At 37.1% G+C, this 12,793-nt stretch overlaps 1 protein-coding gene across 4 annotated transcripts in view; it reads left to right on the top strand.

The window, feature by feature from the left end:
• The window catches only part of mctp2b (multiple C2 domains, transmembrane 2b), a 41,683-nt gene that overhangs the window by 17,175 nt on the left and 11,715 nt on the right, over nt 1-12,793 (top strand). For 3 of the 4 annotated variants that reach the window (XM_048183758.1, XM_048183756.1, XM_048183759.1), the window contains 9 exons: nt 7,461-7,603; nt 7,698-7,774; nt 7,857-7,968; nt 8,063-8,095; nt 9,985-10,152; nt 10,295-10,425; nt 11,804-11,990; nt 12,113-12,206; nt 12,298-12,400. In XM_048183758.1, the coding sequence (XP_048039715.1) occupies nt 7,461-7,603; nt 7,698-7,774; nt 7,857-7,968; nt 8,063-8,095; nt 9,985-10,152; nt 10,295-10,425; nt 11,804-11,990; nt 12,113-12,206; nt 12,298-12,400 (1,048 nt within the window). The remainder of the gene's footprint in view (nt 1-7,460; nt 7,604-7,697; nt 7,775-7,856; nt 7,969-8,062; nt 8,096-9,984; nt 10,153-10,294; nt 10,426-11,803; nt 11,991-12,112; nt 12,207-12,297; nt 12,401-12,793) is intronic. The other variant, XM_048183757.1, reaches the window with a different exon arrangement.

Consider the following 12,793-nt stretch of genomic DNA (forward strand, 5'->3'; position numbering starts at 1 on the left):
AATAAAGGGTATGACAACGTTGATATATTTAGTCTTGATGAATAGATCTTCTACACTGCTACTGCTTTTGGTTATTGCTGCTGCTGGTTATCATTTCTGCTGCTGCTGCTGTTATTGCTGTTGCTGGTTATTATTGCTGCTGCTGTTATTGCTGCTGCTGCTGCTGCTGCTTTTGGTTATTGCTGCTGCTATTGGTTATTATTTCGGCTGCTGCTGCTTTTATTGGTGCTGCTGATTATTATTGCTGCTGCTGCTTTTGGTTATTGCTGCTGCTGCTGTTATTGCAGCAGCTGTTATTACTGCTGCTTTTGGTTATTTTTTGGCTGTTGCTGTTATTGCTGCTGCTGCTGATTATTATTGCTATTGCTGCTTTTGGTTATTGCTGATGATGCTGCTGTTGTTGTTGCTGCTGCTGCTGCTGCTTTTGGTTATTGCTGATGCTGTTGGTTATTATTTCGGCTGCTGCTGCTTTTATTGGTGCTGCTTTTGGTTATTGCTGCTGCTGCTTTTGGTTATTGCTGATGCTGCTTTTGGTTATTGCTGATGCTGCTGTTGTTATTGGTGCTGCTGCTGCTGCTGCTGCTGCTGCTTTTGGTTATTACTGCTGCTATTGGTTATTATTTCGGCTGCTGCTGCTTTTATTGGTGCTGCTGATTATTATTGCTGCTGCTGCTGTTATTGCTGCAGCTGTTATTACTGCTGCTTTTGGTTATTGCTGCTGCTATTGGTTATTATTTCGGCTGCTGCTGCTTTTATTGGTGCTGCTGATTATTATTGCTGCTGCTGCTTTTGGTTATTGCTGCTGCTGTTATTGCTGCAGCTGTTATTACTGCTGCTTTTGGTTATTTTTTGGCTGTTGCTGTTATTGCTGCTGCTGCTGATTATTATTGCTATTGCTGCTTTTGGTTATTGCTGATGATGCTGCTGTTGTTGTTGCTGCTGCTGCTGCTTTTGGTTATTGCTGATGCTGTTGGTTATTTCGGTTGCTGCTGCTTTTATTGGTGCTGCTTTTGGTTATTGCTGCTGCTGCTTTTGGTTATTGCTGATTCTGCTTTTGGTTATTGCTGATGCTGCTGTTGTTATTGGTGCTGCTGCTTTTGGTTATTACTGCTGCTATTGGTTATTATTTCGGCTGCTGCTGCTTTTATTGGTGCTGCTTTTGGTCATTGCTGCTGCTGCTTTTGGTTATTGCTGCTGCTGCTTTTGGTTATTGCTGATGCTGCTTTTGGTTATTGCTGATGCTGCTGTTGTTATTGGTGCTGCTGCTGCTGCTGCTGCTTTTGGTTATTACTGCTGCTATTGGTTATTATTTCGGCTGCTGCTGCTTTTATTGGTGCTGCTGATTATTATTGCTGCTGCTGCTGTTGCTGCAGCTGTTATTACTGCTGCTTTTGGTTATTGCTGCTGCTGCTTTTGGTTATTGCTGATGCTGCTGTTGTTATTGGTGCTGCTGCTGCTGCTGCTTTTGGTTATTACTGCTGCTATTGGTTATTTCGGCTGCTGCTGCTTTTATTGGTGCTGCTGATTATTATTGCTGCTGCTGCTGCTGTTATTGCTGCAGCTGTTATTACTGCTGCTTTTGGTTATTGCTGCTGCTGCTGCTGTTATTGCTGCTTCTGCTTTTGGTTATTGCTGCTGCTGCTGTTATTGCTGCAGCTGTTATTACTGCTGCTTTTGGTTATTGCTGCTGCTGTTGGTCATTGTTTCTGCTGCTGCTGTTATTGCTGCTGCTGCTTTTGGTTATTACTGCTGCTGTTGGTTATTATTTCCGCTGCTGCTGTTATTGCTACAGCTGCTATTGGTTATTGCTGCTGCTGTTGCTGCTGCTTATTGCTGCTGCAGCTGTTATTGCTGCTGCTGCTGCTGCTTTTGGTTATTGCTGCTGCTGTTGGTTATTATTTTGTCTTCTGCTGCTGCTTTTGGTTATTTCTGCTGCTGCTGGTGGTTATTATTGCTGCTGCTGGTGGTTATTGCTGCCGTTATTATTGCTGCTGCTGCTGCTGCTGTTGGTTATTGCTGCCGTTATTATTGCTGCTGCTGCTGTTGGTTATTGCTGCTGCTGCTGTCAGCTGTGCCCTGTAGAGAATAATGTGATTGCAAGCAGGTTAAGGACTTACTAGCCTGCAGCATCTAGAGTTTCGTGACAGATCTTTTGTATTTCTGTAAATTCCTTTTCAGTCTAACTGCTACAATTGTATTTTGGCATGGTTGACATCACTTTTTCTGCCACATAAAACGTAAACATGTCAGATATTTGTCAGATACCTGAGTTTTGCTTTGGTTGTCTAGTCTGTGATAACACCAGAACTTGTGCATTACTTTCATACTTCAGACAACATTCCTCCCAGCAAATTAAAACCTGTCTGCGGCCACACCTGCATAAATGCAAGGCACACCTTGAACTATGACTATTGACATTTAAGACAGAAACAGACAGACATGTGGGAACTAGGATGTGCATTGGTATACTTTCTCTTTCCAAGTTTATCTACTGCTGTTTAGTGTGTCTGTATTGCGTCATTGCTACGTGGCTCATTGAACAAGCTCTTTTCCTGTTTACCAGTCTGTGTATTTAGCTTTAATTACATGATTTGTGGCCGTAGGCCTCTTAAGCTTTTTCAGAGCTATCCTGTTGGCACATTTTCTCAAGAAGATTAATTCCTTTACCAGAATTAAGAAAAACACTGTTAGAAAGATGAGGGTATTGTTACTTACCTTTTCCCACCATTTGTTTATTGGCAGTGTCTTTTATACAATAGAGCAGCTTGAGGTTATACAGTCAGTATTTGCATATTATAATCAGTGTTTGCACACATGACCTTACTGTTGATTATATATTCGCCATTTTAAAGTCAACATGAATTGCTTGAATTTTACTTTTGTACAGAATATTCAGTAAACAGGACATTCAAATATATACTACCGTTCAAATGTTTGGCTTGCGGTTAATTAATGTTTTTTAAAGGAGTCCCTTATGCTCACCAAAGCTGATCAAAATACTGTAAAAACTGTAATATTGTGAAATATTACAATTTAAAAGAACAGTTTTCTATTTGAATATATTTTAAAATGTAATTTATTCCTGTGATTAAAGCTGAATTTTCAGCATCATTACTCCAGTCTTCAGTGTCACATGATCCTTCAGAAATCATTCTAATATGCTAATTTGATGCTCAAGAAACAGAAACAAGAACATTATTTGTTTATTTTTTTCAGCATTTATCTTTACTGTCACTTTTGATCATTGCAATGTGTCATTGCTGAATAAAAGTATTTATTTAATTTTTTTTTCAACTGAGAACTTGCACAGACTTACTGAATGCTGCCCTCTACTGGTGCAACAGGGTTATCAGGCAGCTAGGCAGGCTGCTTAGGATCTTAGGTTCTTTACAGCTTTATTGAAGCCCCTATTTGATCCATCATTTTTTTTTTGCAGCTGACACTTCCAGAGGTAGGTACATTACAAACGTTTCTTTCTCTATCAAAATGATAGTCTTCTCCGGAAGCGGGCTGGTTTTGCGTCATGCACTGATGTTGCACTTAAGTATTAACCACATCCTTGTCAGAGGCAAACCCACACACATGACTAAACTAGCTGAGTTTACTGCACATGACTGCAAGGAAAACAGTTGGGAGTGCACTTGCATGAAGTATTCAGAGTTCACTGAAAGGCTATGAAAATATATTATACCTTCCCTAGAGTCTTTTAATATATCATCTTGAAGGACTCTTAGGTTACATATTTATATCATTGACACATTGCAATGTCTGGGTTGGCAGATTTTTAAAAACCTTCTTTAAGTAATAATGTTCCAAGTTTCACCATGTTATTTGGTTTCATAGATTTTTGACATATTTTGATGAAGTATAAATGGTAACAACTGTCAAGTGATATAACAATCAAGTAAAATGTAATATCACATTTCTTTACACACTGAATATACACATGAGTGTATGCATCTTAATCATTATTTTTATAAACATTTATTATTATAAACATAATTATACATAATTATAAAATATAAATTTCAAACACTAAAAGATGCAAATTAAATAAACAGTGCTTTTCAGGTTTTTCAAGAGGTACAGAAATTGAATAAAGTAATCAAATGTAAAATAACACTGCATGGTTTTCACTGTATAAATAAAATATAGATTAATCCTTATTAAAGTTGTTCAATCAAGAGCATTGACCTTTTTTTCTTTTCTTTTTTTTTTTGCAGAGTCTGTTGTCTAACCCTTTAACATTAAAAACACATGCAGCAGCAGGAATATTAGGCTGCTGTTCCTTTAAAGGCAGGGTAGGTAAAAAATGTATAAAAAACTTTTTTTTCAAAATTTGTTTAAACTTTATTTATATATCAATACATATTTAAAATGTAAGTACTCTGAAAAAGAAAGTATAAAAATCGAGTGTCTGTAGACCTCTCACGACTGTTTTAAAGACAGCTCATTATTTCCATTCACTCCACCCCTCCCTTCTGGGCTCCTTCCAAAGCCACGCCCCCAAAACACATGAACGTGCGACTCCGACCACTGAGCTGGAAGACGCATTATTTACCTGAGACGAGCGGAGAGGAAGGAGCACAGTGCATGTAGTGACATCATGTCAGAATCACATGTAATAAAAATAACTTTATAATTATGAAGATAAACATAATTTAATTCGCTAACGAGTTAGTTATCTATAAGGCAAAGCTAAAAACAGGTTGCATGATACACGTTTTTCCATTACCATCATTTACACTGTGATGAAGATGAATTTCGTGTAAGATTCATAACATATACGTTGTTCTACAGATAAACAGAGTAACATACACTCAAATATCAACTCACAACTGCATTGCAGACACAAAATAATAACACACACATACAACAAAGTGTGTACGACACACACAGATACAAGATAAAGACATCAGTAAACATAGGTAGAGAATATAAAAACAAAACAAAGGCGAAAAAAACGTGCAGGTAAACTTACAGGTGAACATGGTAAAAGAGTTAGACAGAGGGTAAATATAGTTCTAAGAAAAGTTCCTAGATGCGGAGTAACGTTAGGCCTATACTATCTGTTAAACATGTATTTAGTTATCTAAAGCAAAATTATGCACAATTCAACACTATAGCTATCATCTTGAGCTAGGCCTATAGATTATTTATCGTCTCTACTACGGCTCGCTAAGTAATGTTATGTTAGCTATATTACGCAGCTACGTGTGCTAATGACACATGCTTCATGAAAAAATAAACAAAAAAATATGTATGATCAAAATACAAAAAGAAAGATTTACCTGTCCCGCAGAAATAAAGCCATCAAAGAGTCACTTTTCAGCCCCTTGAGTTCCCTCAGTTCTCGCCATCGCTGGAAAGCCACGCCGATATTAACTCGCGTTTTATTTCTTTGTTTATCCAAAGACTTTTTGTTCATTGCCTTTTCTTGTACTGTTACTGTCTTCCTTTTTTGCCTGGTTTGCCTTCACTAACTGCATAGGCCGGTACTGTGAATTTTGCTTGCTGTTTCTCTGCCATTGTTTTGGTATTCCTAGGATCCATGCCTCTTGAATTCCCCATATCAAACGTGCGCGCGCAAGTGGGCAGGTCATGTGTGGCAAAAGGGTGGTTGCCATGGTTGCGAGAGAGTGACAGCCGCCTAAGCCAATCCTATGTTTCGTCCCGGATGGAAATAATGAGCTGTGTTTAATACAGATTAAACGGTCTAGAGTCACTCGATTTTTATACTCTTTTTATCAGAGTTCTTACATTTTAGTTATGCATGTATATATATAGAAAGTTTAAACAAATTTGGAACAAAATTTCTTACCTACCCTGCCTTTAAGGCTAATGCACAATATACTGTTACACACAGCATAGTGACATAACTGACTGTTTACACTTGCCAAGATGGGCATTTTGACATAATTTTATGTGAAATTGTCTGTTCAAGCGCAAGACATGAAAGAGAGGTCAATTCAGTACTCAGGTGCTGTCAGATGGGGCTGGGCTTGTTCTTCAGACGTGGGCGCACACAAAACTTATCACACAGCGCACGCAAGACTTTTGCATCTTCCTGTGATTGAATGTTTAAATTAGCAAGGCTTAAAATGCATCCAAATGATAAACTTTTATGATGAAGCAGCACTGGTCCGATCGTGAGCCCTGCATGTGCTCTCTCTTTCTCTCATGTTTTTAGTTGCCTCTTGTGAAATTTGTTCGCATATGCGAGTGATTTACTCTGTCTGTGAGTGGTTTACTCTCATTGTAGAGGGTTGTTACTTAATGTGAGATTGCCATATCATGAGAGTCTACAGGGGTTCTGATGTCATTTCCTGTTTTATGGTTTTGTTGTCATGTAACAAGATGGCCTGCATGCACTGACTAGATTGCTCATGTCGTCATACAAGTGAAGCCACCGCGCTGCCATATTGGTATTCCCTAGTATTCCCTCACGTTTTATTGAATTGATAGGAAATCATCTGATTTTAATTAGAAAACATTACCTAAGAAGTCAGCGTTTTTATACCTGAAATCTCCCCGTGTATTCTTACAATGTAAACTTACTAAACATTTATATGGTCATTTGTTTAAATTCAGGAATATGTTCATTTATATAGATAAGTGCCTGTATGTTAGTTATACCATGTTTAGTCAGCAAAAGTTGTTTAAAGGTGCCATAGAACGACTTTTTAAAAGATGTAATATAAGTCTAAGGTGTCCCCTGAATGTGTCTGTGAAGTTTCAGCTCAAAAAACCCAATTTTTTTTTTTTTTTTATTCATTTTTTTAACTGCCTATTTTGGGGCATCATTAAATATGCACCAATTCAGGCTGCGGCCCCTTTAAATTCGTGCAGTTATTATTGCTCCATCTGCCATTTTTCACTGTTGTTCTTGCTTGCTTACCTAGTCTGATGATTCAGCTGTGCACAGATCCAGACGTTAATACTGGCTGCCCTTGTGTAATGTCTTGAACATGAGCTGGCATATGCAAATATTGGGGGCGTACATATTAATGATCCCGACTGTTACGTAACAGTCGGTGTTATGTTGAGATTCGCCTGTTCTTCGGAGGTCTTTTAAACAAATGAGATTTACATAAGAAGGAAGAAACAATGGTGTTTGAGACTCACTCTGTCATTTCCATGTACTGAACTCTTGTTATTCAACTATGCCAAGGTAAATTCAATTTTTCATTCTAGGGCACCTTTAAATTTTAGTGATATTTTAAAGTGAAACTGCAATAAAAATAACTTATTCTCTAATTATTCATTTGGCAAATGGTTTCTAATTTACACCACATTTTTACTTTAGGAACTGCATTTTAACCAAATTAATTTATATTTCCCAAAATATAAAAATGAGCAACAGGTCTCTGACCTTGAATACATGATGTAATGACTACATCTCAGAAATATTTAAGCAAATTTACAGATGGTCAGTAAAAAAAAAACTTCTGTCTCCATAGGCACAAGTGATCCATATGTGAAGTTCAAACTGGATGGGAAGACCTTGTATAAAAGTAAAGTGGTGTATAAGAATCTCAACCCTGTCTGGAATGAGTCCTTCTCCTTCCCGATCCGCAACCTGGACAAGAAACTCTTCATCAAGGTACATGTTTACTTTTCTGTGGCATAAATGCATTAACTTTGTGATATATGTGCTATGTTGGTATATTAAACAGTCCCATCCATCGATTATTCAGGTTTATGATCGAGATCTGACAACGGATGACTTCATGGGGTCCTGCGGAGTTGTGCTGAATAAACTGGAACTTGAAAAGTAAGTCAATCCGAAATGTTTGTGACATAAAGGTAAAACCAAGAGTTTGGTGTCTGATGCTTTTGTTCTGTCTGTTCGACAGGACCAGCGAGATGGTGCTTCCACTGGACGACCCCAACAGCCTGGAGGACGATATGGGGGTCATAGTCATCGATATCTGTTTATCTGTGAGGGACGGCAAAAACAAAAAACATGTAAGCGACTTATTGAATTTAAAGGGAACTTCAACAACTAGCTAACTAAACGTTTGCTGCCTATGTGTTCACATTATTTGTTTCTGTTATGAAGAGATGGGCCCAGAGGAAAACAAGGAGCCTGACGGTGAGAAGGATTAGTTTTGAATGACATCTAATCTCTTACTAATCGTTTCTTGATTCTTGGGTGGTTGTGTCAGCTCTCTCTCATGAATTTATCCGAATACTTCCTGTAATAATATATTCAAAGCAAATGATTCCACAGACAATGATGTCTGCATGTTAAAGGATTAGTTCACTTTCAAATGACTTGTCTTTGTCAGAAACAAGAAATCTGAGAAATATTAATAAATATCCTGACACATCCGAGCTTTATAATGGCAGTATGCGTTAGCAAACGAGTATGAGCTGAAGAAAGTGCCTCCATCCACATCCATCCATCATAAACATATTCCACGCGGCTCCGGAGGTTTAATAAAAGCTTTGGGGTAATTTTCATTTGAAAGTGAACTAATCCTTTAATGTGCATGCAAAGACAATGAAGATTAACGCAAACTAAAATTCACAACCAATATAACAGTGATTCTCAACTTGATTGTATTTTTTTATTTTGCACATCAAATGGTGGCCAAAATGGTTTTTTGAATTTTGATGGTTTCCTGCTCTCGGCAGCCAATAATTGACCTCAGAAAGCACATTGTGGTCTATTGCAAATAATGTGTAATTATTTTAGTCTGAGATATGCCGTCTTATATCTTGCATAATATTTTTCATCGTTTTTGAGAATGAGGTTGTGCCGCCCAACCTAACTTGACTAGCTTTTACCAAGTGAGTTTAATCGGAAGCATGACATGTGATGTCATTAACTAAAGATATATAAAGTGTTTTTTCCCCTTCAATTTTAAAAGTTGATAAGTCTATTTAGCTTAGATTAAATATGCATGCATTTCAGGGCTTGACATTTAAGCCATATCATGTGTTTGTCTTTCAGTCATTCACTTGTCTGTGTAAAAAAGTTGCTTGTCCAGAAAAAAATAGGATTTTTTGTGGTGTAAATGTAATTTATTCTGAAGCAATATTCTCATTAGTGTTCAATCAGCTTTGACATATTTAAAGGGGTGGTAGATTATGGTTTCACTTTTTTAACTTTAGTTAGTGTGTAATGTTGCTGTTTGAGCATAAACAACATCTGTAAAGTTACAACGCTCAAAGTTCAATGCAAAGGGAGATATTTTTCTTTTACAGAAATCGCTACAACAAACGGCTGGTAGGGACTACAATGAGCTTCTTCCTGGGTTGGTGACATCACAAACCCCAACATTTACATAAACCCCGCCCCCAAGAACACACAACAAAGGGGGCGGGGCCATGTTGGGCTGCTTTAGAGAAGAGGAAGAGTTGTTGTAGTAGAGTGTTGTTGACATGCCGTCATTTTATGCCGGACTGCTTCACAAACGAGGGTCAATTCAACACTGGATTTGCACAAAAGATGAACATGACGGCACATGCTAGTTGATGAGTGAATCAACTCCACAGCAACTACATACATTTATCCACTAACCATTCAGAAACGTCCAGTTTCATTCTAAAAGTTGTAACTTCTTCCTGAGTCTCTCCATCAGTGTCGACTCCGGTTTGATCACTGAACACCGTTACTGACAATCCTCATTTTGGCTGCGTGAGATTCTCCAGTTTGTTGTTGTTGAGCAACCGAAGCGTGAGCTGTTAAAGCTCCGCCCTCTTCTGGAGCAGCAGCTCATTTGCATTTAAAGGGACACACACAAAAACGGCATGTTTTTGCTCACACCCAAATAGACTATTTAATCAGGCTACTTGTCCAGTTTAAAAAAATCCACTTGTCCTGGACAAGCGTTAATTTTGAGCCCTGCATTTTATTTGCATTTAGAATTCTTTTTCATTGTAACCCACTAGTTGAGAACCACTGCGATTATAGAATCCAGAAACTTTGCATAAGAGTTCTCAATATCACATCCCAATATTTTTACTGATCCTCAGGCAAGTACAACAGAGCATAACAGACGTCTCACAGAGTCACTGAAGAAGAGTCAACTCTGGACCGGCGTCTTTACCATCACTCTGGTGGAGGGGCGGGACTTGCCGCTGGATGGACAGGGCGATGTGTTTGTTCGCTTCAAACTGGGAGATCAGAAATATAAAAGCAAGGTACTTGTATGACCTGTTCAGCTCTTCGCTGATGTAGTTACGAACTCTTTAACATCATATAAACGTTACAGATTTAAAAAGCAATTTAATTAGCAATGCAGTTTTTCTGTTAAAGGCTATAAGTTTGCCTTTATTTTCACAGAATCAAGTGAAGAAGATCAACACACAATGGAGAGAAAAGTTTGACTTCAACCAGTTCCCTGACGGGTCCAGTATTCTCGAAATTGAAGTGGTGGGAAAAGAGGGACGGAAAAATGAGGAATGTTACGGACAGTGAGTTCAAGATATCTTCAAGAAATATTAAAAATAAACCAAGCTCTGTTGAGTCGGCATAATATCAATCACATCTGAAAATAATGTTGTTTACAGTTTATAGTAAGCACTAGAAGTGTGGCGGCATCGGGCGAATAATTATGTGTTAAAATGCATGCTCCTTCTAAAGTATAACGACAAGACTTTATACATTGTGTCATGAGACTAGTTTGTCCAAAGTTATACAGTGTCCGATATTTCTACTCCTGCCATGACTGTATAAAACCAGTCGATACACATTGCAAGGATACAAGGATATCTTTTACATTGAAATAAAGATATAACTATAGGTAATGCATAACTAGTAGTTATATACATACACTACCATTTAAAAATGTGGCATCGCACTTTTTTTTTTTTTGAAAGAAAGAAAGAAAGAAAGAATTATTACTTTTATTCAGTAAGGATGCATTAAATTGATCAAAATTTTAAATAAACATTGTTCTTTTGATCTTTCTATTTAAAGAATCCTGGGGAGAAAAAATATATCACAGTTTCCACTTTTTTATTTAGGATCACAATTGTTTTCAACATTGATAATAATAATAAATGTTTTTTCTGAAGGATCATGTGACACTGAAGACTGGAGTAATGATGCTGAAAATTCAGATTTGGTCACTGGAATAAATTAAATTTAAATAATATATATGTTTCTTTTAGGTTGAACTAATATTTATCAATATTACTGTTTTAACTGGTATTTTTGATCAAATAAATGCAAATAAATGCACTTCTTTCAAGAAGAAATTACCAACCCAAACCAAACAGTAGTGAACACTTATAAAAGTAGTTACACCACAAAACATGATGAATTTTACAGCTCAAATAATTTCAAATCATATTCTTCATAATTAATGTAAGCGGTTTAACAAAAATACAGGTCACACTTTAGTTTAGGGTCCAATTCTCACTATTAACTAACTATTAACTAACTATTAACTATGACTTGTGCCTCAATAAACTCTTAATTACTGCTTATTTGTAGTTAGTAAGGTAGTTGTTGAGTTTGTTGGGTATGATTAAGGGATGTAGAATATGATCATGCAGAATAAGATATTAATATGTGCTTTATAAGTACTAATAAATAGCCAATATCCTAGTAATATGCATGCTAATAAACAACTAGTTAATAGTGAGAATTGGACCCTAAACTAAAGTGTTAACAATTGAAATTATTCCTGTGGTAATCAACAGTTATACCACAAATGCTGTCAATAGAGCTTAACTTGAATTAATCTCAGAACATTAAACTCAAAAGACTTTCTCAGGGAATGAATTTCCTGCTTGTAAAGACTGGTTTTGTGTTTAAGGCCTTTTGTGTCTGTGTGCACATTTGCAGGAATGAGATCAACTTGTCCGGGCTTCCACTGAACAAATCCACACTGTTTACATGTGAGCTGGACCCGAGCAGAGGCAAGCTGGTGTTCCTCGTCACTCCCACTCCCTGCACTGGAGCTTCCATCACGGATCTCGTCGCCCCTCCGCTGGAAGAACCTCATGAGAGAGACAATATGCTGGTTAAATACGTATGTTAATCCGCCCATTCTACCGCAGTACTACTTTATGTGTGGTATATACTGCGTGTATTATTTTTTAAAAATGCGTATAACAATAATCCTGATCCCTCGTAAAAAAATGTTCTTGGCAGAGTATCAAGAACTCCCTGAAGGACATGAGAGATGTTGGTTTTCTTCAGGTTAAAGTGATCAAGGCCACTGACCTCATGGCTGCTGATCTAAATGGTATTATTTATTCCTTGTTGATTACACAAAGAGCTTTTTTTAGTTGTGAGCGTCAACAGCCACATTCATCGGATCTTCTGTATATTTTTAGGAAAGAGTGATCCATTTTGTGTCCTGGAATTGGGAAACAACCGACTACAGACTCACACCATATACAAAACCCTCAACCCTGAGTGGAATAAAGTATTTACTTTGTCAGTATCACCATAACTGTATGAATGTACACTACCGTTCAAAACTTTAGGGTCAGTAAGATATTTTTTTTTAAAGAAATGAATTCTATGTATTCTGCAAAGGATGCATTAAATTGAATAAAAATTACAGCAAAGACATGTATAATGTTACAGAACTTTTCTATTTCAAATAAATGCTGTTCTTTCTAACTTCGATAATAATAAAAAAATGTTTTTTGGGCAGCAAATCATCATATTAGAATGATTTCTGAAGGATCATGTGACACTGAAAACTGGAGTAATGATGCTGAAAATTCAGCTTTGATCACAGGAATAAATTACATTGTAAAATATATTAAAATAGAAAACAGTTAATTGTAGTAATATTTCACAATATTACTGTTATTACTATAT

The sequence above is a fragment of the Megalobrama amblycephala genome, linkage group LG3 (assembly GCF_018812025.1).
Source record: "Megalobrama amblycephala isolate DHTTF-2021 linkage group LG3, ASM1881202v1, whole genome shotgun sequence".
NCBI classification, from domain to species: Eukaryota; Metazoa; Chordata; class Actinopteri; order Cypriniformes; family Xenocyprididae; genus Megalobrama; species Megalobrama amblycephala.